The following is a 21,130-nucleotide window of genomic DNA, read 5'->3' as shown; positions in this document are numbered from 1 at the left end:
GCCCAGCCTCCCAGCCAGTGCGCTCGGGGCGGCGAGCCGCCGACAGACAGTGGACGGAGCGCTCTGCCTGCTGGGCCTCCGCTGGAGATGACGTCAGAGGTCCTGGCGGTTCCTGTCTCCTGTTCCCGGCACGAAGGAGAGCGGTGTCAGCGCTAGAAAGCGCCCGATGGAGCACGGGCCGGGCCCGCGAGGCTGTGCAGGCTCAGGGCCCGTGGGCAGGTCCCTCCTGACTGCGCTTTCTCCTCTGCTCTGAGCTGACGCGGCTCTCCCTCTCTCTGCAGGTGCACCTTCCGCTTCCCCAGCACGGTCATCAAGATCCAGTTCACGGCGCTCTACCACCAGGAGGAGGCCCCTGCCTCGCCGCTGCGGCCGCTCTACCCCCAGATCTCCCCTCTGAGGATCCACATTCCGGAGCCGGACCTCCGGAGCCTGGTCAGCCCCATCCCCTCCCCGACCGGCACCATCAGGTGAGCAGCTCAGCCCCCGGAGCTCCCGGCTCCTCTGCGGGCCGGGGCCTGGGCGCCAGGGGTGCTGAGGAGGAGATTGGGTGGACGAGTGGGGCCTGCGTGGGCGCTGCGCAGCTGGAGACGCCCTGGGTGGCATTTTGAAGCTGGAGGAGCATCTGGGGACCTGGCTCCTGGCACAGGTCCCCGGAGAATTCTCTCACAAAGCGCAGGTCCCGCCCCGCTCGTCACGCTGCCGGTCTGAAATGTGAGGGCCTTTGACAGCAAGCACAGGCTCTCTAAGACGTGAGAGCATGTTAACCGTGTGTGTGAGTCCCCGTCGGTCTCGATGTGACAGCCTCAGGGCAGCTCCAGAGGGAAGCCTGCCACCAGAGGTCGGCGTGCAGGCCGGCGGCCGAGCTGTCTGCGGTCAGGCACCGGCACCTGCCCACCCTGGTCTCCCGTCACCGCGGCCGCCCGCGCCATCTCCCTGTGGCATGAAGTGTTTGTGGGTCAGGCTTAATGCATTTTCAGATCGTCTCCTGCTTCGCTGAGGACGTTTTAAAACGACATGGCTTTCCTGCCTTCAGTGTGTGTGTGTGTGTGTGTGTGTGTGTGTGTGTGGCCCTGAAGCCCCATCGCGCGCACTTGGCGATTCGCCTCCCCGGCCCCCGGCGTCTCCGCAGGGCTGTGCGTCCGGGCGCAGTGTCAGCCCCGGGAGGCACACGGGCTCTGCCAGGGCCTCGGACCACAGGCGCCGCTGTGAGCGCAGGGCTGTGCTAGCGGCTGGTCTGCCTCCCTGTGCACCAGGCTCACCGCGAACCCAGTGGCTGTTTCCTCCCTGGGCCCGGCTCCTCTTGGGAACCACACGCGGGTTCATCTCTGTGATGATCCCGTGTCGCTGGCGCCTTTGTTTTCCACCGAGACGTGTTGGTCACACGTTGGGAGTCGCTGGCATTGAGCTGCGGGAGTCGGTTCCCCCAGGGCCCGTGATAGGTGTGTCCTGCTCCTGCAGAGAGAGTTCGGGGGCAGCTGCAAATGGGCCCCGCTCAAGTCCGGGGCCTGGCCCGGGGCAGGCGGCCGGGGGGTGGGGCAGGCTCCTCGGCCCCCGGGCCTTGTGTCTGTCCTCAGTGCCGTCCGCGCTGTGCTGCTCCGCGTGGCCAGCACTCACCAAAGTCTCTGCTCGAGCTCGTTTTGCTCGTTTTACTCGTCCCGCGTGGCTCTGCTCTGAGGCCCAGACTTAGCTGCGTCCTTGTGTGTCCACACTTCGAACCCGAGTTTCGAGGGAGGCCCCACCTGAGCCCAGGCTTAGATTGTGCTGTGAAGTGCTCCTGCCTTTCCACGCATGTGATGAGCACACGGGTAGAACGTAGTGCAGCACAGCGAGCAGCCTCTGGAAAACAGTCTGCAGTTCTTCACAGTTCAACAGTGTTCCATCTGACCCAGCCGTGCACTGGGCCCAAGGTCGCATAGAAGCGCGCACGCCGGGCTCGGCAGGGAGGTCCGTGGGCGCGCACGCCAGGCTCAGCAATGAGGTCCGTCCAGCCCCAAAGCAGACAGCTCAGGTCCACCAGCCGATGAGTGGACACATGGGAGGTGGCTGCCCTTCCGTGGACGCGGTTCGGGCTGAAGGCATGTTCAGTGTGGTGCCTCGACAGCAGTGTGCCATGTGCAGGGCCAGCTGGTGAGAAGCCAGCAGAGCAGGCAGATGTGCAGGGACAGGAAGTGCAGGGACAGGAAGTCGGGGAGCGGCCGCGGCTGGGTGGTGGCAGGGCCTTTCTTCCCGGCGCGAGGAAATGTCTGGAATGAGACGCTGTGGTGGTTACACAACTCGCAGATGCACGGACATGGCCTGTGCACTCGGAATGTGTGAGGCTGTGTGTCGCCCTGAGGCTGACCCTTAATCCAGCAGCACCAGAGCTGCGAGGGCCCATGATGGCGTGGTGTGCTCCACGCGGCCAGGGAGACCTCAGCGGGCAGCCCCACCCCAAACCTCAGCCTCTCCCTGAGTCCCAGCCTCACCCTCACCCCCAGCCTCACCCTCACCCCCAAACTCTCCCTCACCCCCAGCCTCACCCTCACCCCCAGCCTCACCCTCACCCCCAGCCTCACCCTCACCCCCAGCCTCTCCCTCACCCTCAGCCTCTCCCTCACCCCCAGCCTCTCCCTCACCCCCAGCCTCACCCTCACCCCCAGCCTCACCCTCACCCCCAGCCTCACCCTCACCCCCAGCCTCTCCCTCACCCCCAGCCTCTCCCTCACCCCCAGCCTCTCCCTCACCCCCAGCCTCTCCCTCACCTCCAGCCTCTCCCTCACCCCCAGCCTCACCCTCACCCCCAGCCTCACCCTCACCCCCAGCCTCTCCCTCACCCCCAGCCTCTCCCTCACCTCCAGCCTCTCCCTCACCCCCAGCCTCTCCCTCACCTCCAGCCTCACCCTCACCCCCAGCCTCTCCCTCACCCCCAGCCTCACCCTCACCCCCAGCCTCTCCCTCACCTCCAGCCTCTCCCTCACCCCCAGCCTCTCCCTCACCCCCAGCCTCTCCCTCACCCCCAGCCTCTCCCTCACCCTCAGCCTCTCCCTCACCCTCAGCCTCTCCCTCACCCCCAGCCTCTCCCTCACCCCGAGCCTCTCCCTCACCCCGAGCCCCTCTCCCTCACCCCCAGCTTCTCCCTCACCCCGAGCCTCTCCCTCACCCCCAGCCTCACCCTCACCCCCAGCCTCTCCCTCACCCCCAGCCTCACCCTGGACCGCATTAACAACTAGAGGCCCAGTGCATGAAATTTGTGCACTATAAGGTCCCTAGGCCTGGCCAGCGATCAGGGCCAATAGGGGCCTTCCTTCTGGCTGCCGGCTGGGGCGTCCCTTCCCCGGCTGCTGGCTGCCGGCTGGGACCTCCTTCATTCCGCGCCGGCCCCTGGTGGTCAGTGCACATCATAGCGAGTGATCGGTCTCCCAGTCGAACTCCCGCGGGGACAGTTTGCACATTAGGCTTTTATATATATGGGTGAGTTTATAACCGGCCAAGTGTTTGGGTTCGTACCTGGAGAGCTTCGTAAAGTAAATGTATCTCCGCGTCATGTTCCAAATAAAAGTGGGCCGCCTGGTGAGGAGACTTGGGGAGCTGGTAGGAGGAGTTGTTGAGAGGAGGCTGACGGCGTCCAGGGGGTAGGAGGCCCTTTCACTGAGCAGTGTCCCTGGAACTGCTGCTCTGAGAGTCCCGGCGGCGCCCTGTTTATATTTAACTTGTTTTAGGGGCTGCCTCGTCTGTCTCCGTCCTGCTGGTCCCACTCTGTCCTATCTGCGGCCGCCCACAGGGCCTGGCTTCCTGTTTTCATTTGGTAAAACGTGAGCAGGGAGAGCAGTAACTGGAACAGGGTTTGTGTTGACACCGTTTCTCTGGCTCTGGAATTCAGCTGAGCCTTCAGAGACCCCAGAGGCCTTGCCAGGCTTAGCTCCCAAGAGCCTCTCTGCAGGGAGGCGCCCAGTGTTTGCCAACAGCCTGGCCCGCCCTCCCCTGGCGGGGGGGGGGGGGGGGGGGGGTCCTCCCCTGGAAACCAGGCGGCTCCGCCTCTCTCCGGAGGAAGTGCCCTGGGGGAGCGCCTGGCAGCCCAGCCCAGCCCTTTCTAAGAAGGCAGCCTGGCCCAGGGCCCCCTCTCCTCCTCTGTTTGTCTCCTAATTTGGTGAGGCTGCCACCCGCTCGCCCCATTGGCTGCTGGGTCCCTGCAGTTTGGAGACCCGTTGTTCAGTTTGGGTTGGTTTTCTCTGCACCTTGTCCCCAGCCCCTGCTGCTCCAAGATTTGGGGAGTGGCTGTACCTGTGGGGACGCTCTCCCTAGTAAACAGCCCGGCCCTGCCCCCTGGCCCTGCCCTCCAGCCCTGCCCTCCTGGCCCTGGCCCTGCCCTCGGGCCCTGCGTCTTCCGCCTGTTTCAAGTGTTTTGCTTCCCGGCTGCCAGGCAGGGTGTGTGCTGTGTGGTCGGGTGGTTTTCTTCACCCTGAGGCACTCCACCCAGAAAATGAATGAACGCTCTCTCAAGTGAATGTTGCTCTCGAGGCAGCGTGGACGTTTTTCCGTTTGAAAGCAGCGGTATTTATAGAAAAGAAGAAACGGGGCATCGTTTGCTGGGTGTCGCAGAAGCACGCCGTCTGGGAAATGCTCCTGGGAGCGAGTTTTAGAAACTGCCGCACTGACCCCGAGAAGCACACAGAGCGGCACCTCCGCGTCACTCAGAGCCGGGCTTTCACAAGCTGTTTCTTCATGAAAGCTCCTCTTGACTATTCTATTGTAGACGTCAAAAACAGAAGTAATCTGTTTACTGAAACTTGGCAAAGGTTAGCAGAACATGAAGTAAAACAAAAAGCAACTGGCACCAAAGTCTAAAGCCCTCACAGCGCCCTCTGCGCACAGACCCGCTCTCTGCCCGTCTCCCCTGTGGCCCGGCTCCCCTGTGGCCCGGCCCCTCTGTGGCCCGTCTCCCCTGTGGCCTGGCCCCTCTGTGGCCCTTCTCCCCTGTGGCCTGGCCCCTCTGTGGCCCGTCTCCCCTGTGGCCCCGCTGTGTCCCGTCTCCCCTGTGTCCCGGCTCCCCTGTGGCCCGGCCCCACTGTGTCCCGGCTCCCCTGTGGCCCGTCTCCCCTGTGGCCCGGCTCCCCTGTGGTCCGTCTCCCCTGTGGCCCGGCCCCTCTGTGGCCCGTCTCCCCTGTGGCCCGGCTCCCCTGTGGCCCGGCTCCCCTGTGGCCCGGCCCCGCTGTGTCCCGGCTCCCCTGTGGTCCGGCTCCCCTGTGGCCCGGCTCCCCTGTGGCCCATCTCCCCTGTGGTCCGGCCCCTCTCTGGCCCGGCCCCGCTATGGCCCGGCTCCCCTGTGGCCCGGTCCCCTGTGGCCCGTCTCCCCTGTGGCCCGGCCCCGCTGTGTCCCGTCTCCCCTGTGTCCCGTCTCCCCTGTGGCCCGGCCCCTCTGTGGCCTGTCTCCCCTGTGTCCCATCTCCCCTGTGGCCCATCTCCTCTGTGGCCCGGCCCCCCTGTGGCCCTCCTCATGCAAGTCCTCAGAAACGTCTGAGCACCTTACCTCGGCGACAGTGCTCAGCCCTGGTTCTCATTAAAAACCTGCTCTTTAGGATCAGGAGCCACAAGACACTCATTTCAGTGATAAATGGAAACGGTGGCTGGCGTGAGGCCAGGCCTGTGCTGAGGCGGGCACAGCGACGCTCCTTACAGACTGGCACCCTGAGGGCAGGGGCAGCGGTGCCCGTGGACACTGCAGTCCTCATGCCCTTCTCTCCTCCTGTCTTAGTGTTTGTTTTTATGATGTTCACGAAAGCCATGCTGCACAGGGCGGTGGCCTCCCCTGGCCACGCCCCGGGTCGCAGGCGGCACGGCCCTCCAGCGCTCCCCTCGCGGCACACGCACCCCCAGTTCTCAGGTTTGCATGTGACAGACTGACTTCCACCGTGAGGCTCATTCCCTTTCTCCTCCCCCCGCTTTCCAGGAAAGCTCCCCCAGAGCTGTCCACTGAGTTGCATTTTCCTGTGTTGCCTCCAGGGCACGGAGCACTGCTGTGCTCTCGGTGCAGCCGTTGCGGTGGCTGCGTGCGCCCTCCTGGGTAGCCCCGGCACCAACCAGGTCCATATCAGCCCCGCCCCTGGCGGTGCTCTTCTCCCCACCCCCCCACCCCCCATCCCCCATCCCGCAGCGTGAGCCTCTCGGTGCCATGCGGGGTCAGGTCTCTGTGCCCGAGGCCTGGCACACCCACCCCCTGCCCAGAAGGATGCCTGTCTCTCGACCCTTCACTAAAAGGCTTTCCTCTGGCGTCCAGGCCCCACCCTCCCACCCCCAAACACCCCCGTGCCGGGGTCCCTGGGAGCCCCCTCCCCTGACCCGGAGTCTGCCTGTCCCTCTGCCCTTTGTTTATGGGGGAATGATTTGGGGGGCGGGACCAGCGGTGAATGCTTCCATCCCTCCCTGCCGGTCACTGCTCTCCCTTCGCACAGGCAGGCGGTTACCTGCGGAGACCCTCGGTGGGGAGTGTCCCTCGTAACTCACATCGTTTTCTAGTTTCGAGTGTTGCTCTTACACTCTCCTGACTCCTGGTCCTTCCTCCACAATGTCCTGGCCGAGCTGGCTCCTGTGCCCGGCCGGTAGCGTGTCCGCCGTGCGGGCACGCCGGGCACCCCACACACGCGGCTGCCTGCTCGCCCAGTGCCTGAGCGCGGGCGCAGACATGGCAGGCGTGTCTTGGATGGTCTCCGAGGCCGCGTGCCAGGCCTGGAGGAGGCGCCACTCATGGCCTAAAACGGAAAGTGACTTCCGGTCATTTTCCATAAAAGGCGCGGCGGCTGCTCGCGTGCATCTCGCTTTGTGTCCACCTTTCACCGCAGCCGGGGGCGGGCACCTGAGTCATGTGCCCGGTGCTGCTCTCCGCCCGGGTCCAGGCCCCGCACGCCTGGGCGGTCGTGTTGCCCTAAGCGAGCGGCTCTTTGCTTCGGCTCCATCCCGGAGGCCAGCGCGTCTCCCAAGACACTCTGCTTCTCCTTCAGGCCTTCTCTCCGGCCCTGCTTGTTGCCTGGCAGTTTTGGCGGAGCAGCCTGAAGCTCTCCGGACGCTGGCCGTCCTGCAGCGGCCCCAGGCGCTAGGCATGGCGTTCAGCGGCCTCCGCCCTGACCTGGAGGCGCGGGGTGGGGGTCCCAGGCGGCCTCTGCCCTGACCTGGAGGCGCGGGGTGTGGGTCCCAGGCGGCCGCGGGCTGAAGGGCTCATTGAGAAGCTCGCGGCTCGGAGGCCGGAAGCCGCGTGCGCACAGGCACGTCTGGGGCCTGGCCCGGGCCAGCCCGCACCCCTGCTTCTGCTGGAGGTCGGCCTGTGGGAGGCAGCCTCCCCCTGCGGTCGGCCTTCTGAGGGCGCGACAGCAGTTTTCTCTGATCTCCCACAAAATGGCGGGGGAAGGGCTGCGTGGCCAGGAGCCCCCGCGTCCTCTCTCCACTGGGGGGTCGGGTCCAGGAGGGCGTGGACGGTGTGGAGCAGCCGCAGGGCCTCACGGGACCTCAGGAGAAGCCACGGGCTGCGTGTCCCCCGCCCCGGCTTCACGCGTGGCCGTGGCTCCCAGGACGCACGGGAAAGCCCGGCTGCGTGCGTGGCAGGGGCACTGGGACGACCCTCCCCGCCGCCGACCTCGCCAGCAGGTGTGTCGGGGCCGCGCCCGGGAAGGTGCGGTGCCGCTTCCCGCCGGCGTCCCGTTTGGGTGCCGTGACGTGTATGTTCAGCTCCGCTCGGCGTGTGCGGGGACCCGGGGGAGGAGCGGGGATTCCCAGGGAGGGTCCTTAGAGTCTCCGCTCCCACACGGGCCTTTCTGGAAGGCACTCTGCCCGCCCGGGGGCTGAGGGCTGCTGTCCCCCACCAGCTGCTCGTGGTCGGGTTTCATTCTTTCCTCACCTTCCTCCTTGTAGCAACTTCTCACGACGCCCTCTCCCCCCGCCCCCAGGTGTCGCAGGGCAGCGTGTGTAACCGGGGCCCTCCCGGCCGGGACAGGGAGCTCTGGGGGAGGGCCTGGCTCAGCTGCGGGTGTAGGGACATGAGGGGAGGGCATCAGGCGGGACACAGGCTCCTCCAGTGCTGTGGGGGCGCCGTGCTGTCGTGGGCGTTCTCCGAATGTCTGCAATGGACTTAAGGTGAGGGCCAGTGTTCTACGTGGTTTGTTACTGAGAGGAATGGGCTGAAGCCTGTGGCTGGGCCGCCGCCCCGGCAGGTGGGACGCTGGGTGGCACCGGCCTGGGACCCACCAGCCGGAGCCTGGGCCGCCAGCGGGGGCGGCTGTGGAGGAGCCAGAGATGCCGGGGCTGCCGTTTCAGCCGAGGAGAGGGAGCCAGGGGGCTGTGGCCCTGTGGCCGGCAGGGCTGGTCGCCCCCCCCCCCCAACATTCCTGCAGCAGCACCCGGCTCCCACCTGCGCTGAGGGTGCCACCGTGTGGACAGCGGCGGCCCTGCAGCCACGCCGCCTGCCCTTCAGGCTCGGCCTCCCTGGCCAGCGTCTGTGCTGAGGACATAACTGGTCCCTCCTTCCTCTGGTGGGTGCGGTGTCATCCAATCACAGAGCAGGGAAGTGCGGGCGCTTTCTGTGTCCCCGGCCCGCTTCCTGCACAGAGTCCCCCCAGGACCGTGACCAGAGCGCATCCTCTCTCCACAGTGTTCCCAACTCCTGCCCGGCCAGTCCACGTGGGGCCGGCTCCTCCAGCTACCGATTCGTCCAGAACGTGACCTCGGACCTGCAGCTGGCCGCGGAGTTCGCCGCCAAGGCCGCCTCGGAGCAGCAGGCAGACGCGTCCGGAGGAGACAGCCCCAAGGTCTCGCCCGCCTCCTGCGCGTGCTCCTCCTCACCGCATTCCCGCCTCCCGTCTGCTGAGGACCAGTTTCAGAGTTTCACTTAGTGTCTGAGAGGAGGAGAGGTTTTGCCTTACAACTCTGTCTCGGTTCTTCCCCCCCCCCCCCCCCCCCCGCCCAGGACTTTTAAAATCAGGGTGAGGCGAGGAGTGAGGTGTCAGCAAATCGTGACGAGACCCTCCTCCCTGCGGGAGGCCGAGGGCGCTTCCTGTTGGGAGGAGCCCGTGGCGGGCGTGCAGGGGGCCGGGGCTGGGTGAAGGAGACACACTGCTGACCTGTCCCGCTGGCGCCTCTGCGCTGGGAGGCCGTGGGTGGGATGGGCTGGGGGCCGCCTCGCTCACGCTGCCTGCTCTGCTCCCCAGGACGAGTCGAAGCCGCCCTACTCGTACGCGCAGCTGATCGTGCAGGCCATCTCCTCCGCGCAGGACCGGCAGCTGACACTAAGCGGCATCTACGCCCACATCACCAAGCATTACCCCTACTACCGGACGGCCGACAAGGGCTGGCAGGTGAGGCTCGCGCCCGGCACGGCACATGGCCCCCAGAGCGTCCAAAATGGGCTGCGTCCCGGGGCGTCCGGCCCCGCCCTCGGAGGGCCAGGGGCGTGGGAATGGCTACACCCGCTCGTCACGTTGCTAGGCTCTGTGCTCACAGCCACGTGCCCATCGCGGGCGCGTTCCTTTGCGTGGGACCGTGGGACCGTGAGACCGTGTCTGCATTGGGCGTAACCAGCGTGTCCCACTCATCACGTGCCTCTTAGTTTCTTGCCTTTGCCAGTGGACTCGGTGCAGGGCTTTGTTTGCTATTCTTGTTGATCCTCCCCCGAGGACATTTTTTCATTGATTTTTAGAGAATGGAAGGGGGCAAGAGACAGAGAAACAGCGATGTGAGAGACACATCAATTGGTTGCCTCCTGCATGTACCCCGACCAGGCCCAGGAATTGAGCCTGCAGCTGAGGTGTGTGCGCTTGACCGGAATTGAACCCGGGACCCTTTAGTCCAAGGGCCGACGCTCTACCCACTGAACCACCCAGCCAGGCTTGGTGCCGGCTTCAACCTGGACACCCCCTCCACCAGGGATTGCGTTTCCTGTCTCGCGTTTGTTCTAAAGAACGGGAGCGATGCTGACCTGGACTTTGACAGGAAAAACTACCTGTGCCTTTGCACTGCCCCATAAGAGGGACCTGGCCAGCCCGCGGGAGCCGTCGCCGGTGTGACCCCTGAACCCCGGCCCTGTCACCTTCGTCCCGCATCCCCGCGTCCTGGTGGGGGCGGCTGGGCGTGGCTTCCTGATGCGCTAGCGAGCGCTGCCATCTCTGTTGCCTGCAGAACTCTATTCGCCACAACCTCTCCTTGAACCGCTACTTCATCAAAGTGCCCCGCTCCCAGGAGGAGCCCGGGAAGGGGTCCTTCTGGCGCATCGACCCGGCCTCCGAAGCCAAGCTGGTGGAGCAGGCCTTCCGGAAGCGCAGGCAGAGGGGCGTCTCCTGCTTCCGCACGCCCTTCGGACCGCTGTCCTCCAGGTGAGCCGGCCGCCGCGGCCACTCCACACCAGCCCTGGGCACCACCGCCCTTCCCCTCGTCCCGAGGGAGGGACTGGCCAGGTCCGTGGGCCACAGCCCTGCAGTCGGCACCCGTGGCTGCCCGTGCACGTGGCTCTGAGGGGCGGCACCGTGGCTGCCCCTGCACGTGGCTCTGAGGGGCGGCACCGTGGCTGCCCCTGCACGTGGCTCTGAGGGGCGGCACCGGTGGGAAGGCGTCTGGCGGAGGCTGGCGGCGCGTGGCGCTCTGTCCGCGCTTCCCCTTCCTGTGAGGACAGCGTCCCGGGACCGGCCCGCCTCCCTAAAGCCTGGGAACCCACCTGCAGAGCAGGCGCCCCGAGACCCTGGAGGTGAGGCCCCCGAGCTGTGGGGGCTGCTCGGCCATGGGCGGCTCGGGGACGTTCCGGGCCGTCGGTGCCCGCGCTGCCCGGGAACCTGTGTGCGGGAGTCTGTGAGGGTGGCTGTCCTTGGGGCCACATTGGAAGCTGGGCCCCCGATCTTGTGCTGCACGTAGGATTTGCACAGGAACTGGGGGGAGGGAACCCCCAGACCGGGAGGACAGGGCAGCAGAGCTTTGCTGTGGGCTGGGTCTCGGCCTGTGTGGGGGGCAGAGGTGGGTGGAAACGGGTTTGGTTTTGTAGAGTAAAGCCAGGTCCTCGAAGCCCAGACAGGAAGTTGCACGTCCGAGCGCCTTCACCAGCGGGGTGACCGCGTGGGTCTCCCGGCGAGGACTGGCCAGCAGGGTCGGGAGGCAGGAGGCCGGCCAGAGGGAGGGTCTCTGCCGCGGGGACAGCACCCGTCGGGGAGGGAGAGGGGCATCTGCCGTGGGTCACAGACGCAGAATGCAGACTGCTCCCTGCTGCACCTGACCCAGCGTCCTGCCCTCGGGACGGTTTGCCCAGCGTGTTCAGGGGCACGGGGGGTGTGTCACTGACAGTCCCCCAGGGGAGAGGCCGATGCTCACAGCCAGCGGACAGGGCTGGAGGAGGGGCTGTTCCAGGCCCGGGTGGGTCACTTGGGGGCACGGGTCCTTCGGGGGGCACGAGTCACTCGGGTCACTCGGGGTCACGGGTCACTCGGGGGTCACGGGTCACTCGGGGGTGTGGGCTCTGCCCCGTGCAGGCTCTCCTGGCGGGAAGTCGGTGCCCGGCCCACAGAGCTTGTGTGGGGAACAGGACAGAGCCCTTTCCCGGGGAACACTGGTCCCTTGGGGAGCAGGTGCTCGGGACGTGGCTTCGTCTGTGGCCACAAGCCCCACCGCGTCCACCCAGGGCTGGGCTGTGACGGTGGCCGGGCAGCTCGTCGTCGCTGCCGGCATGGGGACCCCTTGTGGGGACAGGGCGTCCTCGGGCGCCTCCACTTTGTTGAGTAGCCTGCTTCCCGCACACTCACCGCGTGGTCCCTCTCGTGGTCCCTCCCCGTTCTCAGGAGCGCCCCGGCTTCGCCCACCCACCCCGGGCTGATGTCCCCTCGCTCCAGCGGCCTGCAGACTCCAGAGTGCCTGTCTCGGGAGGGCTCCCCCATTCCACACGACTCTGACTTTGGGTCGAAGCTCGCCTCTGTTCCAGAGTACCGCTACTCCCAGAGCGCGCCCGGTAAGAGGGGCCCCGGCGGCAGGCAGACCCAGACCCGGGCCGGGGCTGTGGGGGCCCGCTGACCCTGCGCTCCTTCTCTGCAGGCTCTCCCGTCAGCGCCCAGCCCGTGATCATGGCTGTGCCCCCCCGACCTCCTAGTTTAGTGGCCAAGCCCGTGGCCTACATGCCTGCGTCCATCGTGACGGCACAGCAGCCCCCAGGTCACGCCATCCACGTGGTGCAGCAGGCGCCCCCCGTCACCATGCTCAGGGTGGTCACGTCCTCCGCCAGCTCCGCCAACGGGTACATCCTCACCACCAACCAGGCCTCGGCAGGGGCCGCCCATGAAGCCGCAGGCACCGCGGTGCTGGACCTGGGCAGTGAGGCAAGAGGTGAGAGCCATGTGGTCCCTCTGGGGCTCCGGGAGGGAGAGCTGCCAGCCTGGGCCTCGGGGTACAGAGCCCAGAGGTCGGGGCACGGGCAGTCTCTGGGGCTGACGGCTCTCAGCCTGCTGCCCGCACTCCCCGCTCCTTGTGTTTTGGGGAGTCCGTCCCGTGCAGTCAGCAGGGCGCCCCCCCCAGAGCACGCCCTCCTGGTGAGCAGCCAGGTGCGCGCAGCCCCAGGCGCGCTGTGAGGTTGGGGCCTGGGACCCGAGGACGAGGCCTCTCGAGCCACCGGCGAGGAGCCCTTAGAGTCATTTAAAGTAAAAGCAGTTACAGGGCCCTGAGCTGGAACCGGGCCCCGGTAACGAACGGGTAAATCCCAGCGTGGGGGCCACGGGGAGCCTCGCCGCAGCGGGTCTGCGTGCAGGTCAGTCATTCCCAGGAGCAGCCCTGTCCCTCGCTCACCCTGGCTGTACGGTGTGACCGTTACACATGTGTGTCACAGCCCTGTCCCTCGCTCACCCTGGCTGTACGGTGTGACCGTTACACGTGTGTGTCACAGTCCTGTCCCTCGCTCACCCTGGCTGTACGGTGTGACCGTTACACGTGTGTGTCACAGCCCTGTCCCTCGCTCACCCTGGCTGTACGGTGTGACCATTACACGTGTGTGTCACAGTCCTGTCCCTCGCTCACCCTGGCTGTACGGTGTGACCGTTACACATGTGTGTCACAGTCCTGTCCCTCGCTCACCCTGGCTGTACGGTGTGACCGTTACACGTGTGTGTCACAGTCCTGTCCCTCGCTCACCCTGGCTGTACGGTGTGACCGTTACACGTGTGTGTCACAGTCCTGTCCCTCGCTCACCCTGGCTGTACGGTGTGACCGTTACACGTGTGTGTCACAGTCCTGTCCCTCGCTCACCCTGGCTGTACGGTGTGACCGTTACACATGTGTGTCACAGTCCTGTCCCTCGCTCACCCTGGCTGTACGGTGTGACCGTTACACGTGTGTCACAGTCCTGTCCCTCGCTCGCCCTGGCTGTACGGTGTGACGGTTACACATGTGTGTCCCAGTCCTGTCCCTCGCTCACCCTGGCTGTACGGTGTGACCGTTACACGTGTGTGTCACAGTCCTGTCCCTCGCTCACCCTGGCTGTATGGTGTAACCGTTACACGTGTGTGTCACAGTCCTGTCCCTCGCTCGCCCTGGCTGTACAGTGTGACGGTTACACGTGTGTGTCACAGTCCTGTCCCTCGCTCACCCTGGCTGTACGGTGTGACCGTTACACGTGTGTGTAAAATGCTGTGAGTCGCTTTCCTGCTGTTTTAAAACTGACCTCCTCGGAGCGATCTTCCTTTTGAGAAGCGATGGCTTTTCCCAGTGTCAGGGCCTGGAACCCGCAGCTCACGGCCACGGCCGCCGGCGTGGCGGTCCCTGACACGTGCTCTTCCCTAGGCCTGGAGGAGAAGCCCACCATCGCCTTCGCCACCATCCCCGCCACCAGCCGCGTCATCCAGACGGTGGCTGGCCAGATGGCCCCTGGCGTCCCCGGGCACACGGTCACCATCCTGCAGCCGGCCACGCCCGTGAGCATCGGGCAGCACCCTCTCCCGGTCCGGGCCGTCACGCAAAACGGAAGGCACGCAGTCCCCACCAGTAGTGTAGCCGGCAGCGCTTACGGTGAGGCCCCGCCCTCTGTGCCACATTGTAGCCCGGGGTTCAGGCACAGTCAGTGCCCTGGGCCCTCTCCCAGGCCATCCCGGCAGCCGGTCGGCATCCACCAGCTGAGCAGCTGCTAAGCACCGGGCACTGTAACACTAAGCAAAGTCCCCATCACAGAGCTCACACCAGCTGGCTGAGAGGGCAGGGGCATCGGACGGACACACGTCGTGGGGACCGGGGCTGAGGGCTTCGGTTCTCAGCCAGGTGCTCAGGAAGGCAGAGGAAGGGGAGTGGGCAGGTGCTGGAGTAGACAGGGACCGTGCACCCCTCAGGTGGGGAGGGGACCGGCGTTAAGGTGGGGTGGCTCACGGGAAGGAAAGTCCAGCTGAGGTGGGAGCAGGTGGGCGGCTGGTCTGGGGCTGCTGGGAGCGCTGGTCCCATCAGCAACCTCTCTCCCTCCCCGCAGCCCTCACGAGCCCCCTACAGCTCCTGGCCGCCCAGGCCAGCTCGTCCACTCCCGTGGTGGTCGCCCGGGTGTGCGAGGTGGGGCCCGAGGAGCCGGCAGCCGCCACCACCACCGCCACCACCACGCCAGCCACCACCGTCACCTCTGCCGCCGCCACCGGGGAGCCCGAGGTGAAGAGGTCCCGGCTGGAGGAGCCCAGTGGGACTGTGAGCGCGCAGGCCGGGGTCATCACCGCTGCCGGCCCGCAGGGGCCCGGGACCGGGGAGTGACGTCCCCCGGGAGGTGGAGTGGGACGCACGCCAAAGGGAACCGTGGGCTGGACCACGACGCCCACACCGCCGCCTGGGACCGAGCACGCGCCACACGGACAGGCCGCCCGCCACCTGCTCCTGACTGACACTCGTCCTCCTGCCGGCACCTCCTGCCCCGGCCGCGGCCGAGACTAAACATAAACGCGTTCAGACAGCTGATTGTATGGCTCTGGGATTCTCTGTTTTCCTCTCCCCGGGCACGGCTTGTCCCCAGACCCGGCGGGGGCGTGGGGAGGCTACGCACCCCGAGGACCGGACCCCAGGCCCCGGCCGTGAGCAGAGCCGCCAGGCAGGCCTCCGAGGGACGGACGCGCACTCCGCTCCTGCGCATGCATCGGAACCGGCGAGACAGGCGGGCGGTCGATTTCCAGCTGTCCGTGACGTCTTCCCCCTAAAACCGTGGCCCAGGAGCATCCATTGGCATTAACTGGGGGGGCGGGGGGCTATGGACCGAGGAGTTCTTGTCCGGGTGCCGCCTGGAATCCGGGCTTCACCACACGTCTGAGCCCAGAGGGATCGTCTGGTTCTGAGGTTTCCGCCTGCAGCCGCCGTGGCCGGTTCTTGCTGCCGCGTCCCCTGGGAGTGAACCCCCGCCCTCTGCCCCCTTCAAGGAGGGCATCCGAGGCGAGCGCCGAGTGGACGACACCAGAGCCTGCCCTGCGTCCTGACGGCCTGCCCTGGCGGCAGCACTGGGCGCGTGCTCAGGAGGCTGGCCCTGCGCGTGGACAGCTGGAGGCAGCAGCCCAGAGCTCCGGCCGCGCGGCCGCCCCCCCAAACCACCACCGGGAAAGCGGCTCAGGCTGCAGGCTGTGCCCGGGGCGGGAGCGGGAGCCACCTCAGAAGGAAGGGGACCCAACCACGACAGCCAGCTCGTTGGAGTGGCCCGCGCCATCGCTGCGCGGTGTCCCCACCCCAGGTGCCAAGGACGGTGCAGGGCCTGTGCCCTCCGCATGGACGGGAGGACTCCTGTCGTTCTGTGGCACGAACCTCACGTGGGAAACGCTCTTGGGAAGTCCACCTGCCGCCTCCGGGACGCCAGAGAAGCGGGCGATGGAGTGAGCTGGCGCCGCCCTCGGTCCCCCAGCCCACAGCGCCGGTTCCTGTCCGTCAGCTCCCTCCCGTGCCTGCTGTGCACGTGGTGGCGGGCGTGAAGGGTGGGCTGGCGGAGGCCTGGCCGCGGGTCTGAGCAGGGTCCCTGCGGCTGCTTCCCTCCCTTGCGGACGTGTCACCCAGATGCGTCTGCTCCTGACGGCGGGACCCACGGGCTGCCTCTGGGCGCGGCACCACGGAGCAGGGCCGCTGGCCATGGACACTGTCGGGTCTTCGCCTGATCCCCTGGGTCTGGCTCCGACCCTTTTTTATGGCTTTTGAGATGTTTTGGTTTCTCTGTCCATTTTCAGTGAGGACCCCACTCGGCAGCCAGAGGTGCAGGGAGAATGGAGGGAGGGGGGCGAGGGGACGAGGGGGAGGGACAAGGTCCCGACGGTGCCATGTGCCCCTGCCGGAGCGAGGAGGGGCCAGACGGCCAGCGCTGCGCAGGGAGCAGAGGCCGCGGCCCCGAGGGGCTGTGTATCGGGCACAGACCTGCGTCCTGTCGTCTGACCACAGAGCGCGCCTGGCTCTGCGGCAGGCCCGGCACGGCCTCTGCCCGGAAGGTTGCCCGGTGCCCTCAGAGCTGGCCAAGAGAGAGCGCCCTGAGTCTGGTGGCCTGTGACCTGTGGTCCGTGGAGGGCGGGCCGACACCAGCCGAGGTTGGGAAAGTGAGAAGTCCGCTGGCGCGATCCCCGTGTCCCTACAGCCTCGGTCCCAGACCCTTCGCTGTGGTCACCTGGGGGCTCGCGTCTGCAGCAAAGGCAAGCGGCCAGGGCACTGGCTTTGGGCACGCGGGCCCCTGCTGCTGTGCTGCACGTTCCAGCGCCAACCAGAGAGCCCTGCACGGGGAGGAGGCACAGGAGTAGCTGGGCACGTGGTGCGCATCCCCCGAGGCGTTCAGGGTGGTGTTGGGAGTGACGGTGTCCCAAGAGGGCGCCTGCCGGCCCGTCCCCACTGAGCTCTCCCGGGAATGCCTGCCATGGAGGGCACAGTCTGCAGGGCCTGGGCGCTCGGCCAGGCCACCCCGCACCCACCTCCCCGCTCACAGTGTCCCTGCCGGGGCTTCTCGGCTCGTGTGTGGGGTTTGCTGGCTCCGGGTGTCTTCTTTTTCCTGTTTAAGAACCGAGCCCAATGGAAACGGTGAGAGTGGGTCCCCGAGTCGCCAAGAGGAGGGCCCAGCGACTCTGAGCCGGGAGACGGGTTTGCCGGTACCCCCACCCCTGGCCCCGGGGAGGGTGTGAGGTCCTGAGGTCCTGGCATCGCTCAGGATGCTGCTGCTTCCTCTGAGAAGGTCTCCACCTGCAGAGGGCGCTGCCTCTGTGGACAGATGCCCCTTGCTGGTCACCCAGGCGGAGAGGAGGGGAAGGCTCCTGGGTTGGGGGTAGCCTCTCACTTGACAGGGACGGAGCGCAGGCCTCACGCAGGACAGGACGCTGTTGGGTGGGAGGACATGACGGCGGAGGAGGGGCCCCCGGAGCTGTCAGTGCAGGAGGCAGCCAGCTGCCCCGTCTCCCCAGCCTCAGCTCTGCTTTCCCCTTGAGGGAGTCACCACCTCGGGGTTCACACCCTCATCCGGCCTCTACACCCCAACCCCTCTGAGAACACAGCTGCCCCGAGACGGCTTCAGGGTGCGGTGCACGCCCGCTGCCTCCATCCCGATGCCAGACCACAGCGCCCTACTCGTTCAGGAAAGTTCCCACAACGACGGAGGAGAGCCGGTGCCACCGCAGCCCGTCCTCGTGGCTGCGCAGGGCGGGGCCGGGCCCACGCGAATCCTGGCAGCCCCTTCCCGATACCTCTGCCCGGAAGTAACGCTCCCACTAAGGACAATACTCACGCAAACGTGCTGCTACGGGGCGGCCTGCAGACCTGCCCGGCGGGGGCTTGGGCGGGAGGACACGGCCGCCAGGCCTCTGGCTGCGTCTCTGTCCTTCTCTCCAGGTCGGTTCCTGTGTTTTGCAAATTCCTGTCGTGACGGTTTCGTGCTCCAGGCCTGGCTTCCACGCTGGGCCTCGGTTCTCAGCGCAGCTCGCCCATGCTCAGCCCCGGGTTTCGGCGAGACTTCGCCGCCTGCCTGTCCTCTCACCAAAGCTGCTCCCTGGGGCCCGAGGGAGGGTCTGCGGCGGCCCCTGCGGGTGGCAGCAGTGCGTCCCCTCGGCCCGTGTCTGTCCAGGCTGCCGGCTGTGCGGGCGCTGGGGCGTCAGGCCGGGCACCACCGCCCCCTCCAGCACCGCTGCTCCCCGTCCCCATCGCCCAACTTGTCACAGCTGCTTCGAAGAATCTGGGGTCGCCCCGAGCACTTCCTCGGAACTGAAATGAGAAATGGGCCCATGTGACCGACGAGGGGAAATGTTTCGACTCTGAAGTTAAAAAGGGAAGAGCTCACCTGCTGAGCTGTCCACCCGCCAGCTCTCACCCTGGGGGGCGCGTCCTGGCTGAGGGTCCTTTCTGGCCTGGCCTCAGCCCCCCTCTCCGGCGGGGCCGCAGCTCGGCCCGCTGCTGGGGGCCCACAGCCTGAGGGCCATGTCAGCCAGGAGTCTGCGTGGGGGCCAGGAGCCAGCTGAGCGGGTCCCCGGGGTGGCGAGGAGGTCCTGGGGTCTGAGGTCAGCCGATGGGAGAGGTCAGCAGGGCCCACTGCTCTGGGTGACACGCCTCACCTGTGAGGGCGGCGGCCGCTGCGGGGGTGCCCGCCTCTGCCCGCAGGGCCTGGCCTGGAGCCTCGCCCACGGCTGAGTGACAGGAGGCCCGGCTCACGCTCTGCCCACCTCGGGGCAGTGGCAGTCTGCATGCCACGCAGGACGGAAGTGAAATCTCTTCGCGAGCCAGGGGCGCCCAGTGGCTGCTCGTTATTTTAGAAGAGGGCTGAGGGAGCATGTGCTTTGTGCCAGGCACCTGGCTCCCCGGGGACACCCGCTCCAGGGACCGGAGGCTCCCTGCCCTGCTGCTCAGCTGTAGCAGCCGAAACGGGAAGAGCCATCTGGCCAGTGGGAGCCGCACGCGCGGTTCTTCACTCGGTTCCTGCCCCCGCGCCTCCAGGGCGGTGGGAAGCCACTGTCCCCTCCGCCCCGGCCACGGGCGGGCGCAGCCGAGAGGAGGACGCGAGGCCTCTGGCTCGTCCTGTCTCCGGCCTCCTCTGCAGTTTGCTGGTTTGATCCATCCAGACAGGTACTGGCAGCTCACTTTGCGGCAGAGACAAAAAGGGAAGTCGGAGGCGGGGCCGAGGGACCCCGCAGGGGAGACATGGGGCGTCCTGGCTGCCTGTGGGTCCACGGATTAGGGCACTTTGACCTAAGTTTTCTCACTGAGCTGGGTCCCCAGGAGCGCGCCCTGCCCTGCCCGGAGCTGGAACGGGTCTGACTCTGATGGAAGTGGCTTTTCCCTCGTGGCCTGAAGGGTGTCAAACAGCCCGCGGCCGCCTAAGCTCTGAGCCTCTACTTGTCGGGTTACCTGGTCCAGATTTTTTTTTAATCAGTAAGAATGAGTTTTAAAATCTAACATGTTAAGCGTGGCCCTCCCTTCTCCTGGTCCCCCTGAATTGAGTGGGCTCACGTTCTAACAGGACGGGGTGGGGGGATGGGGACAGGGCCCCACTCAGATCCGCCGAGTTCTGACCCAGCAGCTGGGCACGTGCGGGAGCGTCGAACCCAATACTGAGATTTTTTTATCTGACCGATGATTCTGTAAAGGTAATTGGGGGGCGGGGCGGGCGCTGTTAGGGCTGGGTGTGTGTGTGAGCGTGTTTTTACGGTGGCTGTCTAAAGTATTTTTACAACATGTTTAATAATCAGTGCTTTAAAAGCAGTGGTTTCCTACAAAGTGGAAACTAAGGTCTAAGCCTGGGCGTGAGTTCTGGTCTGGGGGCCTGGGCGGCGGGAGCCGGGCGCCTGGGGGATCCTGCGGCCGGGCTTTTCGCTGGGATACAGTACTTTTTTAAAAGGAGCCATACTTTTTTTTAAAGTTTGAGAAATGAATGTGATTTCTAATTGTCTCAGACATTAATGTTTTAAAGCTATAACAAAGTTTAAAATTTCTACATTTCGTTTTTCATTTATTGTAACGGTTCTTTTATCTATTAAATTGTATGTGGATGGGCAAGTCCTGTGTCTCCTCTTAGCATTTGTTTCTATAACCAGAAATAAAGTTATATATTAAAGAAACGACACTGGGCCCCAGTGTGGTCCTTGCGTGAGCGGCCACTGAGGGCCAGAGCTGGGTGGGCAGGCGGCCCTTACGGGAGACCGGCTGCCTCCTTTGCCCTCGGCGGCTGCTCCTGGGAAGAAGGAAACTGCCAGGGACACGGTCTGGGCGGTGCCCCAGCCCCGTGAGTCCCTGAGGGGCCATCTCTGCAGCTTCAGGGACGTGGATGAACCGGCCGCCTCCCCGCTCCCAGACCCACAGGTGCCCACAGCGGCTCCGTGGGCCCTGCGCCCCCCGAGGCCCGAGCGGCGACCTCCCGCCCCAGGCCTGCTTGTTCTGCGGTCACACCGGCTGGGGTGCCGTCCAGCGGGGGCCTGGAGCCTGCAGAAGCTGCCCGTCCTCCCTGCAGATGGACACCCCGCCTCAGAACGAGCTGCGCCAGCCGCCACGTCCACCATTAACCTGGGCAGGAGGGTTTCTCCTGCAGGCGGCCGCCGCGGGGTTCAAGGAAAGTGTCACAAACGCAGCTCAGCACAGACCCGCCCCCCGCTCAGGCCGTCACCTCTCCGCTCAGCCCCTCCGCCAGCTTCCCATCCTTCCAGTGACGCTGGGTGAGCCCGCACCCCCTTCCTCACCACCTCGGGCCCCGCCTCCTCGTCTGCACTTGGGCTCCCGGAGGGCGTCTCAGAACCGGAGTCCAGAATCGCAGTGAGCGCCTCGCCCCCCCGACCCCCACCCCCGGGACCGCGCTCACTGCCGGCTGCGCTGCGGATCTAGCATTTCCCCGGGGCCGGGCCGCCAGGAGGGCTGCAGATCTGCCCTTCGTCTCCGTGGCTGTAGTTCCCTGAGGACAGGAGAGGCCTCCCCTTCACGCTTCCTCACCCAAACCCAGGAGACCGGCCCCCGCCTGTTCCGTGAACGGTGAACGAGACGCCACACACGTGGGTCCCCTCGGCCCGACTCCCCCGCGCCTCCTCCCACCCGCAGCCTTGTCCCCAGTCCTGCGCCCGTCGCGTCCTCCTGCGTTTACCCACGAAGCCTCCAGGGCCTTCGCCGCCCCCCGCCCCCCGGGCTTCCGCCGGTAGGACCGGCCGGTCGCGGCTGTCACGGCCCGTGTCGCCCCGGACCGCCCCAGTCGCCGCCCCGTGTCCGCCCG

General features: G+C 66.3%; 1 protein-coding gene across 2 annotated transcripts in view; it reads left to right on the top strand.

The window, feature by feature from the left end:
* Nucleotides 1-19,995, top strand: part of FOXK1 (forkhead box K1) — a 48,858-nt gene extending 28,863 nt beyond the window's left edge. The window contains exons 2-9 of one of the 2 annotated variants that reach the window (XM_059699381.1): nucleotides 282-467; nucleotides 8,615-8,771; nucleotides 9,171-9,317; nucleotides 10,138-10,331; nucleotides 11,778-11,944; nucleotides 12,028-12,315; nucleotides 13,762-13,986; nucleotides 14,435-19,995. In XM_059699381.1, the coding sequence (XP_059555364.1) occupies nucleotides 282-467; nucleotides 8,615-8,771; nucleotides 9,171-9,317; nucleotides 10,138-10,331; nucleotides 11,778-11,944; nucleotides 12,028-12,315; nucleotides 13,762-13,986; nucleotides 14,435-14,703 (1,633 nt within the window). In that variant the 3' untranslated portion in view covers nucleotides 14,704-19,995. The remainder of the gene's footprint in view (nucleotides 1-281; nucleotides 468-8,614; nucleotides 8,772-9,170; nucleotides 9,318-10,137; nucleotides 10,332-11,777; nucleotides 11,945-12,027; nucleotides 12,316-13,761; nucleotides 13,987-14,434) is intronic. The other variant, XM_059699382.1, reaches the window with a different exon arrangement.
* The last annotated feature ends 1,135 nt before the right edge of the window (nucleotides 19,996-21,130 follow it).

Source organism: Myotis daubentonii, chromosome 5, assembly GCF_963259705.1.
Source record: "Myotis daubentonii chromosome 5, mMyoDau2.1, whole genome shotgun sequence".
Classification (NCBI taxonomy): Eukaryota; Metazoa; Chordata; class Mammalia; order Chiroptera; family Vespertilionidae; genus Myotis; species Myotis daubentonii.
The sequence above is the reverse complement of the archived record's forward strand: the minus strand, read 5'-3'. Positions and strand labels throughout refer to the sequence as shown.